Source organism: Corylus avellana, chromosome ca3, assembly GCF_901000735.1.
Source record: "Corylus avellana chromosome ca3, CavTom2PMs-1.0".
Classification (NCBI taxonomy): Eukaryota; Viridiplantae; Streptophyta; class Magnoliopsida; order Fagales; family Betulaceae; genus Corylus; species Corylus avellana.
This window is the reverse complement of record NC_081543.1, coordinates 20,360,342-20,384,103: the sequence shown is the minus strand read 5'-3', so window position 1 is coordinate 20,384,103 and position 23,762 is coordinate 20,360,342. Positions and strand designations below refer to the sequence as shown.

The window sequence follows — 23,762 nt, the reverse complement described above, 5'->3', positions numbered from 1 at the left end:
TGGATAGAGTGCTTTTGATAAGGGTAACTCTCCCACCCTTGGAGAGGTACAACCTTTTCCAGATAGCCAGTCGGCGATCAATCTTCTCCACAACATCATCCCATATAGACTTCGCCTAAAAGGAAGCCCCTAAAGGAAGCCCCAAGTATTTCAACGGTAAGGAAGCCGTTCTACAGCCCAAAACACTAGCCAATTCACCCGCGTTGTCCGCTGTGCCTACCAGGACGAAAACTAATTTAGCCATATTCACCTTTAACCCCGAAACAGCTTTGAAGCATACAGGGCGCCAATGGATCAAACTTGATTAGAATTTACCCCACAAAACACCAAAGTATCATCTGCAAATAGTAAATGAGAAATGTTGACCCGTTTCGATAATCGCTCCATTGAAATACCTATGATGAAACCACTTTCAATAGAGGCGTTGATCATTCTGCTGAACGCCTCGATCACAATGACAAAGAGAAAGGGAGAAAGAGGATCACCCTGCTTCACCCCTCGAGAATTGCTAAAGAAGCCTAACAGAGTGCCATTATCAGCATAGAGAATCGAATTGATGATATACAATGTGCTATCCAAGAGCACCATTTCTCCCCAAACCCACACCTACTCAGAAGATACAAAAGGAACTTTCAATCCATATGATCATAAGCCTTCTCCATATCTAATTTGCACAACATACCTGGTAAACCAGCTTTGATGCGACTATCCAAACATTCATTTGCAATAAGAATTGAGTCCAGAATTTGCCTTCCTTTGACAAAAGCATTCTATGGCTTAGAGATAACCCTGTCCATAACTCTCCTAATCCTGTTCGCAAGAACTTTGGCAATAATCTTGTAGATCCCAGTTACAAGGCTGATTGGCCGAAACTCTTTGAGCTCGGATGCCCTAGACACCTTTGGAATGAGAGAAATAAACGTAACATTAAGGCTTTTTTCAAATTTACCTCAAGCATAAAAATCTGAGAATACCGCCATAATATCCTCCTCTATCACTGACCAGCAATCTTGAAAGAAAGCCATAGAAAAGCCATCTAGTCCTAGAGCCTTGTCTCTATCCATACCTTTGACCACCACAAGAACCTCCCTTTCCTCAAACGGAGTTCGAGCCTAGCCGCCTCGCCAGCATCCAATGAGTCAAAACCAAGATTATCTTGCCTTGGTCTCCAATTGTAACGCTTTGTGAACAAGGACTCATAGAATCTAACAACATGATTTCTGATAAAGGCTTGATTGGATGTAACTACTCCATTAATAGACAAAGACTCAATGGAATTATTTCTTCTATTTGCATTGGCAATCCGATGGAAGAACTTAGTACACTGTCTCCCTCCTTCAGCCAACAGATCTGGATTTTTGTCTCTAGCTGATTTCTTCTTGCAATAAAGAGATCTCTAATTCACCTATGATCACTCTTCTCCTCTCCTCTTCATCTACTAACCCTCTCCCTTCCTCCAACCTATCAAGAGCCTTCAATTCTTCTATCCCTCCAAACTCTTGGTCATTCCATCTTTTGATGTCCCTCTTTGAAGCCCCTAATTTCTAAGCCAAAATATAACTAGGGGAGCTCATCTATTCTTATTTGTTTTTTCAGTGGGTTTTTTTATTTTTATTTCATTTTTTACCCCTAATTCTTTCTTTCTTTTGAAAGCTACCCATGATTCTTTTTGAATGTGATACTTTACACTCTTATAGGTATCCACTTTGGTTTAGTTTTTCTCTAGTATATTTCATACGAATGGTATCTAGATGACATCAAAGGTAGTAATGAAGAGGTCTATTAGGTCCTTGGTGAATATTCAATTCTCTTAGCACTAGAGTTACCTTTCCGAGACATTGTCGGTGACCATGTTACAAATGGTCATGGAGGAAGTTTTAGTTTTTCTTTTGAATAGTGTGCTTCTTGTTGAAGATAGTAGACTGAAAGGATTTTTTTTAACATAACAAGTATATCAATAAATCAGTGAAAAGCAAAAGTGGTGCAACCTAGTACATATGGGAGGATATAAGAGAAAACATTGGTAAAAATAAAAGGGAATACAAGAAAATAGAAAGTTAAAAAAAGAAGCTACTTGCTAAAATCCAAGAGTAAACAACTGCTATAACAGGTGCATCAATCTCGCTTTGGGTGGGATGATTTCAGCTACAGTGAGTGAACGTTTATTGTTTGTCTTCTCTATGGGGATAGGGACTGATATCTCCCACTTGTTTGCTGATGATACCTTACTTTTTTGTAGGGCTGACCCAAATCATCTACACAGTATACAAAGTTTATTATCATTATTTGATCATGTGTCAGGTTTGAAGACAGACTTAGCCAAGTCGGAATTGGTCCCTGTGAGATATGTTGATAATGCAGCTGGGATGGTTGGGATCCTGGGTTGTGGGGTTGCGTCCCTGCCTTGAAGTATCTTGGTCTTTGATTGGGGGCTTTCTATAAGGCCAAGCTATATGCGACAGTGTTATTAAGACGATACAACGTCGGTTGGCTAGTAGGAAAAATGTTGTATTTGTCTAAGGGTGATAGGATTACCCTTATTAAAAGTACTCTATCCAACTTACCTACGTACTTCATATCTCTCTTTCCTCTCCCTACGAGTGTTGCAAATCATATTGAGAAGCTCCAAGGTGATTTCTTATTGGGTAGGTTAGGTGAAGAGTTCAAAACTTCAAATATCACCTGGTGAGTTGGCTGAAGGTTTGTACACTGATCTCTGAGGGAGGGTTGAAGATTAGGAACTTGTTGAGATTCTATCATGCTCTCTTAGGTAAATGGCTTTGGCGTTATTGGGTTTGAGAAAGAGGCTTGGTGGAGAGTGATGGTGGCCTCTAAATATGGAAGCTTGTGGGGAGGGTGGTGTTCTACTGAGCCTATCAGAGCATATGGGGTGGGTTTATGGGAGAATATTAGGAGGAATTAGGGTAAGTTTTTGTAGTCAATACTTATTACTTGTCAAAAAAAAAGTTTTTGTAGTCATACTATATTTGAGGTGGGAGATGGATCCAAGATTAGATTCTGGTATGATCTTTGCAATGGGGAGATGGTCCTTAGGGAAGCATTTCCAATTCTTTTTTTTTTTATAAGTAAAAAAGATGTATTAAACAAAGCACAGAGGGGCGCAACCCTAGTACATTGGGAGTATACAAGAGAGCGACTAAGAGGGAGAAAAAGAAGAAGAAAACATAAAAAGGAAGTCACGGAAGCTGATCACTAAGGGCGTTAACCAACCAGCAATCCAAGTGAAAAGGGTGTACAAGAAAAAGTGTATAAGATCGTCAATGTTCCTAGACGAGTCCTCGAAATGTCTAGCATTTCTCTCAATCCAAATGCACCACATAAGGCAAAGAAGAACCATCTTCCACACAACGGCGCTACGAGAATTGCCTCCCACCCAACAAGAAGCATACAACCCTCTGACGCTACCAGGCATCACCCAATACAAACCAAAACGAGCTTCACGAAATCCACACAACCCCACAATGAGGAAAGAGATGGTTAACTGACTCCGCATCCAACTCACACATGCAACAACGATTTATCACAACAATACCTCTCTTCCGAACATTATCCAAGGTTAGAGTCTTCCCAAGCACGGCCGTCCAAGCAAAAAAAGCCACTTTCGAAGGAACCTTGGTGCGCCATAAATTCTTCCAAGGGAAAGGGGAAGGATCTTTAGAGGCAAGGATCCTGTAATAAGATCTAACCTCAAATTTTCCTTTACGTGAAGAGATCCACCACATCCTATCCTCCCCTACCCCACGCATCAAGTGCGAATACAAGAGAGTGTAAAACGAGGCCAAGACCTCCACTTCCCAATCATGAACCCTGCAAATGAAGGAAACATTCTACTGCACGAAGCCATTTATACACTCCCTGTTATCCGCAATAGACGCATCCTTATTGGTGGCAATATTGAAAAGAGCAGGTAAAGCATCCTTGAGAGATGTGTCACCGCACCAGATATCCTCCCAAAACTTGATATTGGACCCAAATCCAGGGACCAATCTAATGTGACAATGAAACGACCTCCACCCCTTGTTAATGTACTTCCATAACCCCACCCCATGCGAACCACTGGGCACCCTAGAACGCCAACCACCCCAAACCGCACCATACTTTGCCACCAGTATCTTTCTCCACCAAGCCTCTTTCTCATGAGCAAATCTCCACAACCATTTCCCCAACAAAGCTTTATTCATCAAACGCATATTCCGGATCCCTAAACTTCCCTCAGAGATCAGAGAACATACCTTGTTCTAACTAACCAGATGGAACTTAAACTCATCATTGATCCCACTCCATAAGAAATCACGTTGAATCTTCTCCATACGCTTCGCCATCGAAGCAGGAATAGGAAACAGAGACAAGAAATAAGTGGGAAGATTGGATAAGGTGCTCTTAATGAGAGTAATCCTCCCCCCTTTAGACAAATACAAGCATTTCCATGGAGCCAACCTTCTGGCATACTTCTCCAACATATCCTCCCAACTGGCCTTGACCTTAAGCGGGGCTCCCAAAGGGAGACCCAAGTACTTCAAAGGCATAGACGCTGAACCACAGCCAAGAACAAAATGCCCACATTATTCATACTACCAAAAGGGACCAAGACAGATTTAGCCAGATTCACCTTTAACCCAGAAATGGCTTCAAAGCCAACAAGTAAAGCACCATGTTTCTAACTTGATTAGGATCTGCCCCACAAAAAACCAAAGTATCATCAGCAAAGAGAAGGTGAGAGACAATAACCCGATTTGACACTCTGCTTCCCACAAAAAAACTAGAGATAAAACCTCTGTTTATCTAGGCATTGATCATCCCGCTAAACGCCTCCATGACTAGAACAAACAAGAAAGGAGAAAGAGGGTCTCCTTGCCTCACTCTCCGTGAGCTATCAAAGAAACCGGAAGAAGAACCATTGATCAAAACCGAGAATGGCACAGACGAAATGCAATGTTCAATCCAGGAACACCATTTTTCTTCAAAACCGCACCTTCTCAGTAAGTAAAGTAGAAACTTCTAATTCATATGATCATAAGCCTTTTCCATATCCAATTTGCACAACAAGCTAGGTTCCCCTAATCTGATTCGGCTATCCAAACATTCATTGGCAATAAGAACTGAGTCCAAGATTTGCCTACCTTTAACAAAGGCATTCTGGGGTTTAGAAATGACCTTATCCATCACTTTCTTCATTCTGTTGGCTAAGACCTTTGCTACAATCTTATAAGACCCTCCCACAAGGCTAATCGGACGAAAATCCTTAATGTCGGAAGCTCCATGTATCTTCGGAATGAGAGAGATGAATGTAGCATTAAGGCTTTTTTCAAATTTACCTCGCTCATGGAACTCCGCAAAAACTGCCATAATGTCCACCTTAATCACATCCCAACAATCCTGAAAAAAAGCCATAGAAAAGCCATCCGGGCCTGGCGCCTTGTCCCTATCCATACCTTTCACCACCTCCTATACCTCCCTTTCCTCGAAAGAAACTTCCAACCTAGACGCCTCACCAAAGTTCAACATATCAAAATCAAGATCATCCAGCCTCGATCTCCAGTTGAGGCTCTCTGAAAAAAGACTCGTAGAAACTGGTAACGTGGTTGCTAATGACCCCTTGATATGAAGTAGTAGAGCCACCCACAGTCAGAGACTCAATAGAATTATGTCTTCTATTTGCATTAGCAATCTGATGGAAAAATTTCGTACATTTGTCTCCCTCTTTCATCCAACGAATCCTAGATTTTTGCCTCCAGCTAATTTCCTCATGTAACAGAAGAGTCTCCAAATCTTTGGCTAACAACCTCTTCCTCTCAATATCATCAGCAGATAACCCTCTCTCTTCCTCCACCCTATCAAGAGCCTTTATATCATCCATGCGGGCCTTGATGCTCCCTCCCACGTTGCCAAATTCCTAGGCATTCCATCTCTTAATGTCCCCCTTAAGAGCTTGCATCTTTTTTGCCAGAATAAAATTCGGAGTACCATGGAAATAATAGGACTCCACCAACTTCTTACTTTGTCGACAAAACCCTCCGCTTTAAGCCACATGTTCTTGAACTTGAAAGGTCTTTTGCCTCCCAAGAAGCAACTACAATCAAGAATAATAGGAGCATGATCCGAACACACCCGAAGCAACCTCTTTTGTCGCATACTTGGGTAACGAGCTTCCTATTCCGGAGAGACTAGGAATCGGTCTAGCCGTGACCAGGAATGGTTGTTAGACCAAGTAGAAGCCCCCCTAGCTAACGGGAAGTCCATAAGACCCTGCTCCGAAATAAAATCTGCAAAATACCTCATCGCAGCCCGAGAATAAGCTCCCCCGGATCTTTCACTAGGGAACAAAGTGGTGTTGAAATCCCCACCAATACACCAAGGCAAATCCCACCAACTCATAAGGCCCACCAGTTCCTCCCAAAGGAAACGCCTGATGTTGTCTCTATTAGGGCCATACACCCCCGCAAAAGCCCAAGCAAAACCGTCATGACGTTTCTGAAGGAGCAAGCCATCATCCCAAAATACCCTTGAATCCTCCACCGCCATCAGCTCATCAAAGATATTCACTAGCCAAACCGCTTCTTTCCAATTCAGCCGTAACGAACGCGTCTTACCTCTACATCGCTCTTGCAATTTCAGCACCGTATCTCCATCCTTCACGATCATCACAAACTCCTTAGACTCCACTTTCCAGGCTCTAGACAACCCCATGCTCCTATGTGTCTTCATCTATGGTTATGTGCTCAGTTCAAAAGGAAAACTCACGGCATACGCTAGACCCAGAACATTGGAGAAAAAAGTGGCAAAAATTACATAAAGGATAAAAAGTGGCATTTCCAATTCTATTTGGTATTGCTCGCATAAAGGATGTTTCTATTGTGACTTATATGGAATTTTTTGGAGGTTCTATTCTGTGGAGCTTGAGCTTTACTAGAGTGGCTCGAGATAAGGAGGTGGAAGGCTTTGCCTTGTTCTTTAGGGTGTTGTATTAAGTGAGAGTGTGATGGGAATGGAGGACAAGCCGTGGTGGGTCCCTTCCAAAAAGGGTCTATTTGGTGTTAAATATTTCTACAGTGTCATAGGTTGTCATGATTGTGTCTTTTTCCCTTGAAGAAGTGTTGGACAGACTAAGGTTCTGTTAAGGGTGGCCTTTTTTGTGTGATTGGTAGTCCTAGTAAAGATCCTTACCATAGACAATCTCTAGAAGCGGCACGTCATTGTGGTTAATAGGTGTTGTATGTGCAAAAGGGATGGGAGTTTGTGGCCCATCTTCTTCTTCATTATGAGGTTGCTTGTACCATTTGGAATGTTTTCCTCAGTTGATTTGGATTGTCTTGGGTTATGTCTATTGATTTGTACCCTTGTTGGTGGACTGACAACAACACTCATAGTGCTATAGTTTGGAAGATAGTGCATTCATGCCATTTATGTTGTTTATAGAAGGAAAAGAATTGTAGATGTTTTGAGAACCGTGAGAAGACTTTGGAGAATATTAAGTCTTTATTTTTTTAACACTTTATATCTTTGGACAATTGCTTATGTTTCTCCTATAGTGGTTAGTTATCATGATTTTCTTATTCTTTTTGCCCCTATTAGTTAGGTGGCTTCTCTTGCATACTTCCTGCCTTCGCTTTTAATGATTTATCGATTACTTATAAAAAAAAATCTAAACATAAAGTGATCTCAGAGTGCAATAACAGTTCTCAGCCTTCAAATGTCAAATGTTCCTTTCTCTTCAGGTGTACCCATAAGAAACGAAGGGATGGCCTACAAAACTCACTAGTTTGGTGCCTCCAGAAATGCCCACCAACTTGTAGAACAGTTTTAAAATGTTGCCAAGTACCAGTAACAGCTGAGTGTTGATTTCATTTATCCTTTACATATTCTCAGAAATAGTTCTAAATAATATTGACAGGCGTATGAGTGGCCTGGGTGGGAAACAAATTCCAAGGAAATTCACACCCATGAGCACATTTAGAGCTGATGGATGAAAGGTTTAAGTTCTAGAAATTATCTCATTAAGTCTGCATACTGAGTATCATACCGCAGTCTGCACATTCCAAATGCTTCATATTAGACAAAGACGACCTGCTATAAAACATTATTTTCTTATATACAAACCAATGCAAATGTAGTAGTATGCTTGATAGGCAATTGCCCTTTTAAAAAGGAAAATTTCTGGACATCGGTAATTAAAAGATGTGTATACTTAACTAGAGTTTTTATTGTATTTTGAGGCAATATCTATATTTATGTTTCAATGAAGCAGTCTTGTTTAATATTTTGTCTCTACTGTTTGTAGTGAAGATTGAACAAACTATGCTTACACTCTCTCTTGCCAACATGGCTTATTTGCTTGAGTGTTTTTTTCTTCTTCTCCAGGAATTTTATTGTTTGTATTATATCAACTAGCAAATGGAAGCTTTAGAAGTTTGAATTTTATTAGGCTTATTGATCTTTGAGGCAAAAAAAATGCTTGTCCCTAATTTTGTTTTTGATTATTTCAATTCCGCAGATGCTGCAAAGTTATTGAAAAAAGCCTACTTTAGCGGAGGTTTGTGCTTAAGATGTATAATTTGAAATTAGTGCTCATCATGGTTGCCAGATTGTTTTACCATAACAGCTTTACAGGCACAGTTGCTGCCTCAATTGCTGACATTGACTTTGTTAAAAGAAGAGAAGAGGTTGAGGAACTGTTTGAGGATGGCACCACTTCATTCTTGAGCATAGCATCTATTCGTCATGGGTTTAAAATTCTGAATTCCCTAACCATATCATCGATATCCCAGTATGTAGACTTGGCTTCCTTTGTAGTATGCATATTGCTTGTATTGATGAAAAAAATGGAAGTATATGTATTTGTTTGACAAACATTTATGTGTGCTTATGTTGTGTACATGATCCTTAATAGAAAAAAATTATTCTTGATTATTAAATCACTAGTTGTCCCAAAAGCTTTAGCTGATAGGAAATTGTAAACTTATTCATATTAAATTAATATTCTAACATTGCTCCTAAAGTGTAGGCTCAAATTCTTCATTTACAAGTGAGGCTAAACACATGAAATATTTAACTGAAATTAAGGTAACTTGTGGAGTTAGAATTCAAACTCATAACATCTACTCTAATACCATGTTAAATCACTAGATATCCTAAGAGTTTAAGCTGATAGGAAATAATGAATTTAATCATTTAATTATGGAAGAATAGTAGGAGGTGTTAGGGGAAGTTTTGTAGTTATACTGTATTTGAGGTAGGAGATGGATCTAAGGTTAGATTGTAGCTTGATCCTTGGTATGGGGATACGGCCCTTAAGGAAGCCTTTCCAATTTTATTTGGTATTACTCGCATAAAGGGTGCTTTTGTTGCGACTTTTATGGAATTTTCTAGAGGTGACATTCAGTGGAACATGAGTTGTACTAGAGCCGCTCAATGATTTGGTGGTGAAAGGCTTTGTCTCATTCTTCGGAGTGTTGTATTTATTTAGAGTGAGACGGGAAGGGGACATCTTGTGGTGGGCCCCTTCCAAAAAAAGGTTTGTTTGTTGTTAAATCTTTCTCAAATGTCATGGTTTGTCATGATTGTGTTTTTTTCCTTTGAAAAAGTGTTTGACGGACTAAGGTTCCGTAGAGGGTGGCGTTTTTTGTGTAGTTGGCGATCCCTAGGAAAGATCCTTACCATGAACAATTTCGGCATGCGGCACGCCATTGTAGTTGATAGGTGTTGTATGTGCAAAAGCGATGGGGTGGCCATGAACCATCGTCTTCTTTATTGTGAGGTTGCTTGTACTATTTTGAATGTTTTTCTTAGTCGATTTGGGTTGTCTTAGGTTTTGCCTAGACGAGTAATTGATTTGTATGCTTGTTGGTGGAATGCTAGCAGTAGTTGGAGTGCTATTGTGAATGATAGAAGTTATGTGGGGCTGTGGGCTGTGAGAAAACTTTGGAGGAGATAAAGTCTTTATTTTTCAGCACTTTGTATCTTTAGACACCAACTTATGTTTCTCCTGTGGTGATTAGTTATCATGATTTTCTTGTTCTTTTTGCCTCTACTAGTAGGGTGCCTTTTCTTTTACGCTTTTAATGAGATTAATTATATATATATATATAAAATCAATATTATAACAGTGATAATCATATTTTATTCCAAAAATAAGGAATAGAGTAGAGTCGAAGATATTCCAACATGAATAAAAGAGTTAAGTTACTTTGGTTGTGTTAGAAGAGTTAGAGTTTGAGTCATTAGGATTTTGGGGGTAGTTTGGTCATTAGGATATTTCCCTAATCCTATATAATAGTATACTTGTATTAGGTTAAAGATAAGTTGAATAATAAAATAGCCTTCATCTTTTGTGTCTAAACTGTTCATACAAACTATAACATGGTATCAAAGTTTGTTTCGATTCTTGGATAATCTATTGTTGGGTTTTCTCTTGTTGGCGGCAGCATTGGGCAGTACCTTCGTATAGCAGTTTATTTTTTTGTTTTATGGTGACCAGAACACCTCCGGTTGAAGGAAAAAAAAAACAGTGTCGTTGCTGCTGGGGTGAGTGTTCTTCCCAAAAAAAAAAAAATTATATTTTTCAGTCAGGGTATGTGGGTGTGATTGTCGGTGTGTTCTGTAGTTGCCGACGAAGTTGCAGCGACCATCGGAAAAAAAAAAAAAAGTTGCCGGCGTGGGTGTTTGTGTTGTTGAAACGTTGATATGTGGTCATCGTTTGCTTCTGTAGTTGCTGTTTTTGGAGTGGCCGGAATGTTCTATCTTCTCCGGCAAGTTTCGACGAGCTCCGGCAATACTCCAGCAAAGGTCCGACGAGCCTACAGTGACTGTTTCTGTTATGTTTTCATTGTTTTGCTTCTGTTTTTAGGTATTGCCAGTGTGGTCTGCCTGTCTTCAGCCAGTTTTGAAGCTCCAGCTTGTCTTCGGAGAAGCTCCGGCGAATATTTTTTTTCCCCAGGAGTTGTTTTCCGGCAAACTCGTCAAATCCTAGTTGTTGGTTGTTAGTTATTGATGAATCCTACCGGTCTTTGTGTTTTATGGCGAGACCCAATCACCTCTTGTTAGTGATTGATGTATCCGACCGGCTTTGGTGTTTTACAGCGAGACCCGATCACCTCTTGTTAGTGATCGATGTATCCGACTGGCCTTGGTGTTTTATGGCGAGACCCAATCACCTCTTGTTAGTGATCGTTGTATCCGACCAGCCTTGGTGTTTTGCGGCGAGATCCAATCAAATCTTGGTTGTTGCAGTTTCCGACGAGTTTTCGACTGGCGATAAAGTTTTATTATCTTGTTATTTGCATGAGTCTTTGTATTGCGTGCTCCAAGTTGTTCTAGCTTGAGGGGGTGTGTTTAAAATATGTTTTTCTAGTTGTTTTTTGTTTGCTTGATCTTCCAAGCTGGATTCATATGATATGCTCCAGCTTGAGGGGGAGTGTTAGAAGAGTTAGGGTTTGAGTCATTAGGGTTTTGGGGGTAATTTGGTCATTAGGATTTTTCCCTAATCCCATATAACAAGATTACTGCCAAGTTGGGTCAGATGGCGCCGGTTGTTGGAAAGGACTTGTGTGTTTTTCAGGAAGAGCTTTCGCCGGGTTTGGAAAGATGGAATCAACCGGAGTTGGGCCAGAGGATGTCGGGGAAGGACTTGGGGGAAGGCGTAGGTAATGGGCAGAAGTTGCTCGACATGCAGGGGGAAATTCCACCGGGTATGGAGAAGTGGGTTTTGCCAGGTTCGGATCACTCTCTTAGGGAGAAAGGGATTTTGGTTAGTGTCTTTGATGAGAGCTTATGTTCTTCGGAAGTAGCGTATTCTGGAAATGAGGATCGTTTTTCGCAGGATGACGCTATGGAACCATGTGTGAATCAGGAACCTATTTCGGTGGAGTATGTAACTCATTTTAGCAAGCTTGTGGGTGTCTCTTGTGACGGTGAAGATGGGCGGTTGGCGGAGGTTTTTGGGAACATCATGGCGGATAATGAGGACATCGGTAAGGAGGCGGGAGAGGTGTTGAAAGAGGGAGTGGCAGTGGAAGCAAATACCGGAAAAAAAGGTAAGAGGGAGCTCAATAATCTTAATTTTTCCGTTAATTATGAGGTGCATAGTGGTAGTTCTTTGAGGGATAGCAAAAAGGGTAGGGCTTTTCTAGTTATTTAATGAAGCCGAAGATACTTTCTTGGAATGTGAGGGGCTTGAATGAAAGGGACAAAAGGTTGAGGGTTAGAAATCTTCATAGAAATTGGAAGGTGGATATAGTGTGCTTTCAAGAGACTAAGGTGGATTTTATTTCTAACAATTTTGTGAGAAGTTTGTGGGGATGCCCTTATGCAGAGTGGTGCTATGTCCCTTCGAGAGGGGCTTCGGGTGGCATTTTGGTTTTGTGGGATAGAAGAGTAGTCACAAAGGTTGAGGTGGCATTGGGCAGTTTTGTGGCGGCTTGCTCTTTTAGAAACGTTGATGATGGTTTTGTTTGGGCTTTTGCGGGGGTGTATGGCCCTAATAGAGATAACATCAGGCGTCTTCTTTGGGAGGAACTGGCGGGCCTTATGAGCTGGTGGGATATGCCTTGGTGTATTGGAGGGGATTTTAATGCTACTCTTTATCCTAGTGAGAGATCAGGGGGGGCTTATTCTCGGTCCGCAATGAGGGAATTTGCAGATTTTATAACGGAGCAGGGCCTTATGGATTTCCCATTAGCTGGGGGGGTCTCTACTTGGTCTAACAATCACTCTTGGTCACGGCTAGATCGTTTCTTAGTCTCTCCAGAATGGGAAGCTCGTTACCCAAGTATGCGACAAAAGAGGATGCTTCGTGTGTGTTCGGATCACGCTCCTATTATTCTTGATTGTAATTGTTTCTTGGGAGGCAAGAGACCCTTCAAGTTCGAGAATATGTGGCTTAAAGCTGAGGGTTTTGTGGACAAAGTTAGGAGCTGGTGGGAGTCTTACCATTTCCAGGGCACTCCGAGTTTTATTCTGGCTAAAAAGATGAAAGCTCTCAAAGGGGACATTAAGAGTTGGAATGTTCAGGAATTCGGAGATGTGGGAGGGTGCATTAAAACCCGCATGGATGATATAAAGGATCTTGATAGGGTGGAAGAGGAGAGAGGGTTATCCGTAGAAGAAATGGAGAGAAAGAGGTTGCTAGCTAGAGAGTTGGAGACTTACCTTTTACATGAGGAAATCAGTTGGAGGCAGAAATCTAGGATCCGTTGGTTGAAGGAGGGAGATAAGTGCACGAAATTTTTCCATCAGATTGCTAATACAAATAGAAGACAAAATTCTATTGAGTCTCTGATTGTGGGTGGTTCTACTACTTCAGATCAAGAGGTCATTAGCAACCATGTTACCAATTTTTATGAGTCTCTTTTTTCAGAGAGTCTCAACTGGAGACCGAGGTTGGATGATCTTGATTTTGATATGTTGTCTATTGGTGAGGCTTCTAGGTTGGAAGATCCTTTTGAGGAAAGGGAGGTGTGGGAGGTGGTGAGAGGTATGGATAGGGACAAGGCTCCAGGCCCGGATGGCTTTTCTATGGCCTTTTTCCAGGATTGCTGGGATGTGATTAAGGAGGACATTATGGCGGTTTTTGCGGAGTTCCATGAGCGAGGCTATTTTGAGAAAAGCCTTAATGCCACGTTTATCTCTCTTATTCCGAAGACACATGGAGCTTCCGATCTTAAGGATTTTCGTCCGATTAGCCTTGTGGGAGGGACTTATAAGATTGTTGCTAAGGTATTAGCCAACAGAATGAAGAGAGTGATGGATAGGGTCATTTCGAAACCTCATAACGCTTTTGTTAAGGGCAGGCAAATCCTGGATTCAGTTCTCATCGCCAATGAATGTTTGGATAGTCGTTTAAGATCAGGGGAACTTAGCTTGTTGTGCAAGCTGGATATGGAAAAGGCGTATGATCATATAAATTGGAAGTTTCTTCTTTACTTACTGAGAAGGTGCGGTTTTGGAGAGAAATGGTGTTCATGGATTGAACATTGCATCTCGTCTGTGCGTTTCTCGGTACTGATCAATGGATCCTCTTTCGGTTTCTTTGATAGTTTGCGAGGAGTGAGGCAAAGAGATCCTATTTCTCCCTTCTTGTTTGTTATAGCTATGGAGGCGTTCAGTAGGTTGATCAATGACTTAATTAACAGGGGACTCATCTTTGGTTTCTCGGTGGGAAGTAGGGAGCCGGATCGGGTTATCGTCTCTCACCTTCTTTTCGCTGATGACACTTTGGTTTTATGTGGGGCAGATCTGCATCAAATAAGAAATATTGGCGCTTTGCTTGTTTGCTTCGAAGCCGCTTCTGGGTTAAAGGTGAATCTGGCTAAATCTGTTTTAGCTCCTGTTGGTAGTATGGATAATGTGAGCTCTCTGGCGGGCATCCTGGGTTGCGGTTCAGCTTCTACGCCTTTGAAGTACTTGGGTCTCCCGCTGGGGGCCCCGTTCAAGGTCAAGGCTAGTTGGGAGGACATGTTGGAGAAGTACGCTAGAAGACTGGCCCCATGGAAACGCTTGTATTTGTCTAAGGGGGGAAGGAAAGGATTACTCTCATCAAAAGCACCCTATCCAATCTCCCTACTTATTTTTTGTCGTTGTTTCCTATCCCTGCATCCGTGGCAAAGTGTATGGAGAAGATTCAACGTTATTTCTTATGGGGTGGGATTAATGATGAGTTTAAGTTCCATTTGGTTAGATGGAAGAAGGTTTGTTCCCCAATCTTTGAGGGAGGTTTAGGGATCCGAAATTTGCGTGTGATGAGTAAAGCTTTGTTGGGGAAATGGTTGTGGAGATTTGCTCATTAGAAAGGGGCTTGGTGGAGGAAGATCTTGGTTGCTAAGTATGGAGCAGTTTGGGGCGGTTGGCGTTCTAGGGATCCTAGTGGTCCGCATGGGGTGGGGCTATGGAAGCATATATGCAGGGGGTGGAGGTCACTCCGAGGTCACTTCAGATTTGTCCCTGGTCTTGGGTCCAACATCAGGTTTTGGGAGGATATCTGATACGGTGACATGTCTCTCAAGGATGCTTTTCCTAGACTCTTCAATATTGCCACCAATAAGGATGCGTCTATTGCGGATAATAGGGAGTGTCTAAATGGCTCTGTGCAGTGGAACGTGTCCTTCATTCGCAGGGTTCATGATTGGGAAGTGGAGGTCTTGGCCTCTTTCTACACGCTCTTGTATTCGCATTCGAGGAGTGGGGTAGGAGAGGATAGGATGTGGCGGATCTCTTCTCGTAAAGGAAAATTTGAGGTAAGATCTTATTACAGGATCCTTGCTTCTACAAATCCCATCCCTTTCCCATGGAAAAGTATTTGGCGCACTAAGGTTCCTTCAAGAGTGGCTTTCTTTGCGTGGACGGCCGTGCTTGGGAAGACTCTAACGTTGGATAATGTTCAGAACAGAGGTATTGTAGTGATAAATCGTTGTTGCATGTGTGAATCGGATGGGGAGTCAGTTGATCATCTCTTTCTTCATTGTGGGGTTGTGCGTATCTTGTGGAATGCCGTTTTCTCTCGGTTTGGTTTGTGTTGGGTGATGCCTGGTTGTGTCAGGGAGTTGTATGCTTCTTGGTGGGCGGGTGGCAAGTCTCGCAGTGCTGTTATGTGGAAGATGGTTCCTCTTTGCCTCATGTGGTGCATCTGGAGTGAGAGAAATGCTAGATGTTTCGAGGACTCATCTAGGAACATAGAGGACCTTGTACACTCTTTTCACTTGGACTGCTGGGTGGCTAGCGCCTATAGTGATTAGCTTCCCTGACTTTCTTTTTATGTTCTCTTCTTCTTTTTCTTCCTCTTAGTCGCTCTCTTGTATACTCCCTGTATACTAGGGTTGCGTCTCTCTATGCTCTTTTATACATCTTTTTACTTATCAAAAAAATAATAATAATAAGATACTTGTATTAGGTTAAAGATAAGTTGAATAATATAATAGCCTCCACCTTTTGTGTCCAGACCGTTCATACAAGCTTTAATAGGTTGTAACCCCAACGATGGGGTAGTATTCCATATTCGGCTGTAATATGATACTGTAACACAATTATGCCCTTAAATTTTAAAAAAAAATTTAAGAATATTCGTTGGTCATAACCCTCCTTTCTGTGGGTCTCCTTCGGCTCCACTCCCATGGGTCGCGTAGCTGTGGACGAGGTTACTTTATTCTGAAATATAATATTTTATTTCGTCCAGCTCCACTCCCATAATAAGCATGAGTATTTTTGTCATTTTCATTTTCCATCAGATTTAACGAAAAACCCTAACAGAGGGGGTTTAGTAAAAGGCTAAATTGTTTAGGAGGACATTGCAATTTGGGTATAAGTTTAAGGGGTAGTAAATGTAGTTTCTCCCAAATAATATCAGTTGGTGGAACAAGAGACCGTGTTTGATGAACTGGTGGCAACAAAAGGATCAAACATTTGTTGGACGGTTCTTTTCTATCTAGTCATAGTTATCTATTTGATTGAGAGTTTAAGACAATTCATAGTCAATATGGTGATTCAGACGGAAAAGAAATGATTCATATGAGTTCAAGGATTTTGTTTATAGACCAATCATTTAATGCTTTCCATAAGAACCTTTTCAAGGTTCTGGGGAGGAAGATGTGACTATGTGACTTGTGTTGACGTATAGAATGACTCTTAGTATTTCTGTTGTAAATGAAGCTACTTCTTGCAACTGGTTTTTAATTAATAACAAAAATATTGTTAGGTGCTTCTTTTTAACATTTCTTGTTCTGATATCTGTCATCAATGGTCAAGAAAAAAATGGCTGTCAACTTTTGTATTTCTTTTTCACATGAGTACACGTTATAATCTCATTATTTTTGAAGAAAGTACATTCTCCTTGCAGTTTGTGCTGTTTCTTTTCTGTTCTTTTTTGATTGAATATTCATGTTTTAGTTTAACATGTAATGTTCTAAAGTGCGCTTCACTTTTACCTTTCAGGCATACAGCATCACTTACTATGTATGTGAGGAAGACGCTTTTGGCCTTAATTCATGACAATGGAGCCAGTGTGTGCACAGTATACGGAAGTGACAGTTTAAAGGTTAATTTTTTTTACTAAGTTTAATAGTTAAATTTACTCTTTTAATGTTCTCTTGTAGACTTCTTGTTTACTAGGGTTGAACCCATCAGAGCTCTGCAGTTAAGTGTGCTTTTGCGAGAGTAGTACCAGGATGGGTGACCTCCTGGGAAGTCTGATTCGGGGGAGCCAAAAGCAGACAGTATTGTGTGTCATTAGGGGTGGGGCGTTACAACAACATAAGTAGAAGAAATGGAATTTGTTGAGTATCACTCTGATTTAAAGCTGCTGAGGAGTTCTCTAATTATTCAATATGAATCTTCAGTATCAATATGTCTGAAACAAGGGTAAAACCTATTCAGTTGGCTACGTGAGTAATTTTTGTGATTTGGTGACCTAGGGAATTGTGATTCTTTTAAGTTTTCCCAGCCTCTTGTTAGTTCGTTTTAGATTTTGTTATGTCGCTAATATGTGCCTGGTGGGTGAGTTTTGTGGCTTTTTTCACTTTTGGGTTTGTGTTTGATCCAAGCATATTGACTTGAAAACTTAGTCCACAAGTTTTGTTAGTGGCCACTTTTTTTTGCTATGTAGCAATATTTTCTGAAGCCCATGAAGGATATGGAAAAACTCGTTGCCTTGCTCGATTTCAAGTCATTTTTCTTCGATATGATGCTCAAGAACCCTAGTCATGATGCTTAGAGATCGTAGTGTGATTCTGGGTTCCTTTTCTCTTTCTTTTCTCTTCTTTCCTATCTATTTGTAATGAAATTTTGGTTTTATAATCAAACCTTTTGGCCTTTTCCTAATTTTACATTCAAACCAGCCTCAGCCTCCAAGCTCATTGCACTCCTAGTTGGATAAAGTTTTCCTCTAAACTGGGTTAGAGAAAATTTCTCTAACCCAATCTTTTAAACTAACATGTGTCTAAAATGCATGTGATTTTTAATAATTCTCACATGTTCTATTCAAAATGCATGTGAAAATCACATCCATTTTGAACACATGTCAGTTTGGAGGAGAACTTAATCCTTCCTAGTTGATTTAGCGATGAATTTTAAAAGGCCCTGCACCAGATCGGCAATAAGAGCTTCTTCAATGCACCACATTTGGTACCAGAAGCATCGGTCATTTTGTTCTTAGTGGTGGCCCTGCCTCAGTTCTGGTTTTAGATCTGTACTGCATCTATTATAGTGTCATCATGAACCTATGCTCAAAACTGTTTTCCTTTATTGTGATAGAAAATAGTTAACTGTCCAGTTTCAAAATCTTGGTAGATTTCAATAAGACGATATTGAGAAGAACATGATTGAGTTATGGCATTTCTGTCAGGTATCATGTCATGAGTGGGGTCCTATTGTTTCATTCAACTTGAGAAGGCCAGATGGTTCTTGGTTTGGATACCGTGAAGTGGAAAAACTGGCATCTTTATCTGGAATTCAGTTACGGGTAAATTTTGTGAAATGCCCACACACATTTATGTTTTATTTGTTTACATTGATTAATCATCCAATGCTTACATCAACTGTTTTCATTTGGATTTGTTATTTTATTTGAGTATTTGACTTTTGCCACATAAGAAATTGTTGATTTGATGTTTTTACTCCATTAAGAGTGGTTAGTTGATTTTCTCAAGTACCCTTAAGTTGAGGGTCACTTAACATCACCGCAGTTGATGTTAAGGATAAGTCTGAGAGCTGGTTTATTAAGACCAAACTTTCTGAAATTTACACATTAGAAATTTCAGCAAATTATTTGCAGGCTTGCAGCTTAACCAGGTCAATAATCATAAATTAAATGCCTTACTAGTTTAAATCTGAGGAACAGATAGCCAAAAATCATCCATCCATGGAACACCATCCTGATATGCTTTATTCACCAATTGTTTGACTGAAAGAACAAGAAAACAAGGCAGTGAAAGTATAATACAGTCAGCTCTTCCAGATCCGGTACCTCACCCACCCATGACCCATTTAGATTCCAAAAATTGGCCTTCAATAGCCTCAAAACAAAAGAGAATATGTTCGAGATTATGATGTTGATCTCAGTCTGCATCACACATAATAAGCGTGTCATCTACAAAAATGTGGGATATTTCTCGAGCGCAACATTTTGGATGTCTACCCAGAAACCAGATAAATAATCGCCAACCATAGTCATGGATAACATCCTAACTAAGGCCCCCATGACAATCAAAAAGAGGAGAGGTGAGAGAGGGCCTTGCAGACTACCATTGATTAGAATGGAGAAGTGGGCCATGGTAATGCAAGAAGACATCCATTTCCTCCATTTAGTGTGAGAGCCAAGTCGCCCCGAAAGATATAATAGGAACTCGCAGATGACATGGACGTAAGCTTTTTTCAAGTCCAACTTGCAAGTAGCACCAGGAATTCCCAATTCCAACATGTTGTCCTGGCACTCATTTGCTATATGAACTAAGTCTATAATTTTCGTGTTTCTAAAAGGTGTTCCGACTATGTGATATGAGCAATCCTGTCACTTGTTTCATTATGATAGCTGTTATAGGGTTTAGGGTTTGTATGAATAGAGAACAAAAGAAGAGGCTCAATATTCACGTAGCCTACTTCCTCTCACACTATATATATATATATATATATATGAACAAATAAACTCTAACTTCTTTCGACACAAGGATTTTGTAAACATATCAGCTAGCTAATCTCAAGACTTCACGAATGCTGTAGATATATCTCTGTTGAGTATCTTATTTCAAACAAAGTGACAATCGAATGCTTGGTTCTTTTATGAAAGATAGAGTCAGATGCAATATGTATAGCAACTTGATTATCACAAAATAACAGGATAGGAGTAGGAGCGATGAATCCAATCTCTTGGAGAAAATGTTGTAACCACGTCAATTCACTAGCAGTATTAGACATTGCCCTATATTATGCCTCAGCACTCGACCGTGCCACCACCGTCTGTTTCTTACTTTTCCAAGTCACCAGATTAGCACCCAAGAATGTACAATATCCTATAGCAAATCGCCTGTTTGAGGGAGAACCTGCCCAATCTGCATCACTACCTGTAGGTGTCCATTTGGTCTATACAATATCCCAAGGCTAGGAGCTCTTTTCATATATTGAATAATACGAGCAATAGCTTCCCAATGTGAAACCCTAGGAGCCTCCAAGAACTGACTAACAACACTAACTGCATATGAGATGTCTGGCTTAGTAACAGTAAGATAATTCAACTTTCCAACCAAATGATGATACCTACTAGGATTTTCAAATAATTCTCCTTCATCCTATACTAATTTCTGATTAGGATCCATTGGAATTTCAACAGGACGAGCACCTAGAAGACCTTTCTCTTCTAACAAATCAAGTACATATTTTCTTTGAGATAAACTAATACCTGTTCGGGATCTAGCAACTTCAATCTCCAAGAAATATCTTAGTTTTTCCAAATCTTTTGTATGAAACTTCTATTGTAAAAACTGTTTCGATTGAGCAATGCCTCCTGAATCATCATCTGTAATCATAATGTCATCCACATATACCACAAGAAGAATGTAGCCTGCACTTGTATGCAAGTGCAATACTGACTGATCTGTCTGATAGCGCTGATGACCAAACTCCATAACTGCCTCAAAGAACTTCCCAAACCATGCCCGCGGAGATTGCTTGAGGCCATAAAAAACCTTTTTTAACTTATAGACACAACTCTGATACTCCCCCTGAGCAACAAACCTAGGTGGTTGCTCCATATAAACTTCCTCATGTAAATCCCCATGTAAAAAGGCATTTTTGACATCCAACTGAAATAAGGGCCAATTAAGATTAGTAGCCAAAGAAATAAGAATACGAACGAAAGAGATTTTGGCAACGGGAGAAAACATCTCATCATAATCAACGGTGGACATAAAGGATTTTCGACCTATTAGCCTAGTAAGCGGAGTGTATAAAATAATCTCAGAGGTGTTGGTTAGCCGGTTGAATTCCGTCATGGGGAAGCTTGTATCACATACCCAAAATGCTTTTATTCCAGGCAGACAAATTTTAGATTCTGTTTTAATGGCGAACGAATGTGTGGATAGTCGGATTCGATCTGGGGAACCAGGTCTTATTTGCAAATTGGATCTGGAGAAGGCATATGATCATGTCAACTGGGAATTTCTATTATACATGTTGGAGAGATGTGGGTTCGGGGAAAGGTGGAGAGCATGGATTCATCATTATGTCTCTACTGTATGATTTTCAGTGCTCATTAATGGAACACCGGCAGATTTTTTTGGTAGTTCTCGGGGAGTGAGACAAGGGGATCCTTTGTCCCCTCTTTTATTTGTGTTGGTGATGGACGCTTTTAGTAGGATGATGAAGGCAATGACGGGGAGAGAGCTTATGGCTGGTTTTTCGGTGGGTTCGCGGTTTGATGAGGTAATGGAAGTGTCGCATTTACTATTTGCCGATGATACTATTATCTTTTGCGAGCCAAAGGTGGAACAAATTCGGAATTTGCGCTGCTTCTTGTTGTGCTTTGAAGCGGTTGCGGGGTTGAAAATAAATTTATCAAAGTCTATGATTGCTCCTATAGGTATGGTGGCAAATGTAGAAGGATTGGCAAGTATACTTGGATGTGGTGTGGATTCAATACCATTTATATATTTGGGGTTCCCTTTGGGGGCTCATAATAAGGACCCCTCTATATGGAATAAGGTCATAGAGAAGTTGGAGATGAAATTGGCGGGGTGGAAGCGAATGTATCTATCCAAGGGGGGGGAGATTAACGTTGATCAAGAGTACGCTATCTAGCATACCCACATACTATTTATCGTTGTTTCAAATTCCAGTGCGTGTGGCAAAACGGATCGAAAAAATTCAAAGAGACTTTCTATAGGGAGGTGACGGAGATGAGTTCAAATTCCATTTGGTCCGTTGGTCCAACATTTGCATGCTTATGGAGGTGGGGGGATTAGGGGTAAAGAATTTGATACAATTTAATCAAGCTTTATTGGGTAAATGGTTGTGGAGATTTGCACATGAAAGAGATGCATGGTGGAGGAAATTAGTGGAGACAAAATATGAGGTGATGAGGGGTGATTGGTTTACCAAGGAGGTAGGAGGGTCATATGGGGTGGGATTGTGGAAAAGTATCCGAAGGGGGTGGGATGAGTTTAAGCAACATGTGCGATTCGAGGTAGGAACCGGGTCTCGTGTATTGTTTTGGCAGGATGTGTGGTGTGGGGAGGCACCTCTGCAGAATTTGTTTCCCGCTTTGTTTAATATTGCATGTGGAAAGGAGGTATGGGTAGAGGAGAATATGGAGAGGGTAAATGGAGCTATCTATTGGAATGTAAGATTTACTCGACCTGTTCATGATTGGGAATTGGAGGAGGTTTCGAGATTCTTCGAATTGCTGTATTCACAACAGGTAAGGCAAGGAGGGGTAGATAAAATTAGTTGGCTCCCCTCGAATAGGAAAATTTTTGAGGTGAAGTCTTTCTACAAGGTGAAGTTAAATTCAGCCCCGGTGGATGGTCCGTGGAAGCTTATTTGGAAGAGTAAAGCTCCTCCGAGGGTGGCTTTTTTTGTTTGGGCAGCGGTTATGGGGAAAATTTTAACATTTGACAACCTACGAAAGAAGAACATCATTGTGATGGAATAGTGTTGTATGTGCAAGAAGAGTGGTGAATCTATTGGTCACCTTTTAGTGCATTGTGAAGTTGTTGTAAAGGTATGGAATATGATCCTCCAGCTATTTGGTATAACGTGGGTGATGCCGGGGAGTTTGAAGGAATGCTTGGGAAGTTGGAGAGGGCAAAGGGGAAAGCGGTCAGCCGTGCACATTTGGAGGATGGTTCCTTTGTGTGTAATGTGGTCCTTATGGAGAGAGGAATGCGCGGAGCTTTGAGGATCTTGAAATGGGCAATACAGAATTGAAGCAAAGGGTGCTACAAACACTCTTCTCTTGGAGGGTATTGGGGTCTTCTTCGCAAGCTTGAACGCTTACGGAATTTATAGATTTATGTGCGTCCTTTTCAGTTTAAAGCTCGTGTAGTGGGCTCTTTTGTATACTTCCTGTGTACATGGGTTGCGCCCCTTGCGCTTTTAATACAATGATTTTTACGTATAAAAAAAAATCATATGTTTGTGTATAACGCTTAGCAACCAAATGAGCTTTCAAGCGTTCAACAAAACCATTAGGATTAAACTTAACCGTGTATACCCATTTGCAACCAACAATCTTCTTAGCAGGCTGTAATGGAACAAGCTTCCACATACCATTATGATGCTAGGCCTTCATTTATAATTCCATAGCTTGCCTCCAACCAAAGTCAAATAAGGCATCTTGCACCGTCTTTGGAGTGGAAACAGTAGAACTATGGAAAATAAAGTAAGAATGGAAAGGAGATAAAGAACTAGTGGATACAAACTGACTGATAGGATGTTGAGTAATGCAAAACGTTTTCCTTTCCGGAGGGCAACGGGCAAGGAATCAGATGTAGGTGCCAACAAATCAGAAAACGGGAAGGATGATGGTGGAGGTGCAGGAGCTGATGGGCGTGGCCGGCATGTATAAACCTGGAGAGGAGCAGGTGAGGGTGGAGGCAACACGATAGACTCAGAGAGATATGGAACAAGCATTGGGACAGACGTGAGATCGGGCTCAAGGGTAGATGCTCCGAAAGACACATCAATAGGAAAATAGGAAAGAGACTCAACAAATGTGACATCGGCGCTAGTAACCTAGCGGCGAAGAACAAGACTATAACAATGATATC

General features: G+C 40.8%; 1 protein-coding gene across 9 annotated transcripts in view; it reads left to right on the top strand.

The window, feature by feature from the left end:
* Window positions 1-23,762, top strand: part of LOC132175743 (molybdenum cofactor sulfurase) — a 112,194-nt gene that overhangs the window by 50,882 nt on the left and 37,550 nt on the right. For all 9 annotated transcript variants that reach the window (XR_009439457.1, XM_059587775.1, XM_059587778.1 and 6 more), the window contains exons 9-12: window positions 8,513-8,551; window positions 8,629-8,785; window positions 16,939-17,041; window positions 18,347-18,463. Coding sequence is in view for 8 of the 9 variants with exons in the window: in XM_059587775.1 (XP_059443758.1) it covers window positions 8,513-8,551; window positions 8,629-8,785; window positions 16,939-17,041; window positions 18,347-18,463 (416 nt within the window). In the remaining variant the exon portion in view is untranslated. The remainder of the gene's footprint in view (window positions 1-8,512; window positions 8,552-8,628; window positions 8,786-16,938; window positions 17,042-18,346; window positions 18,464-23,762) is intronic.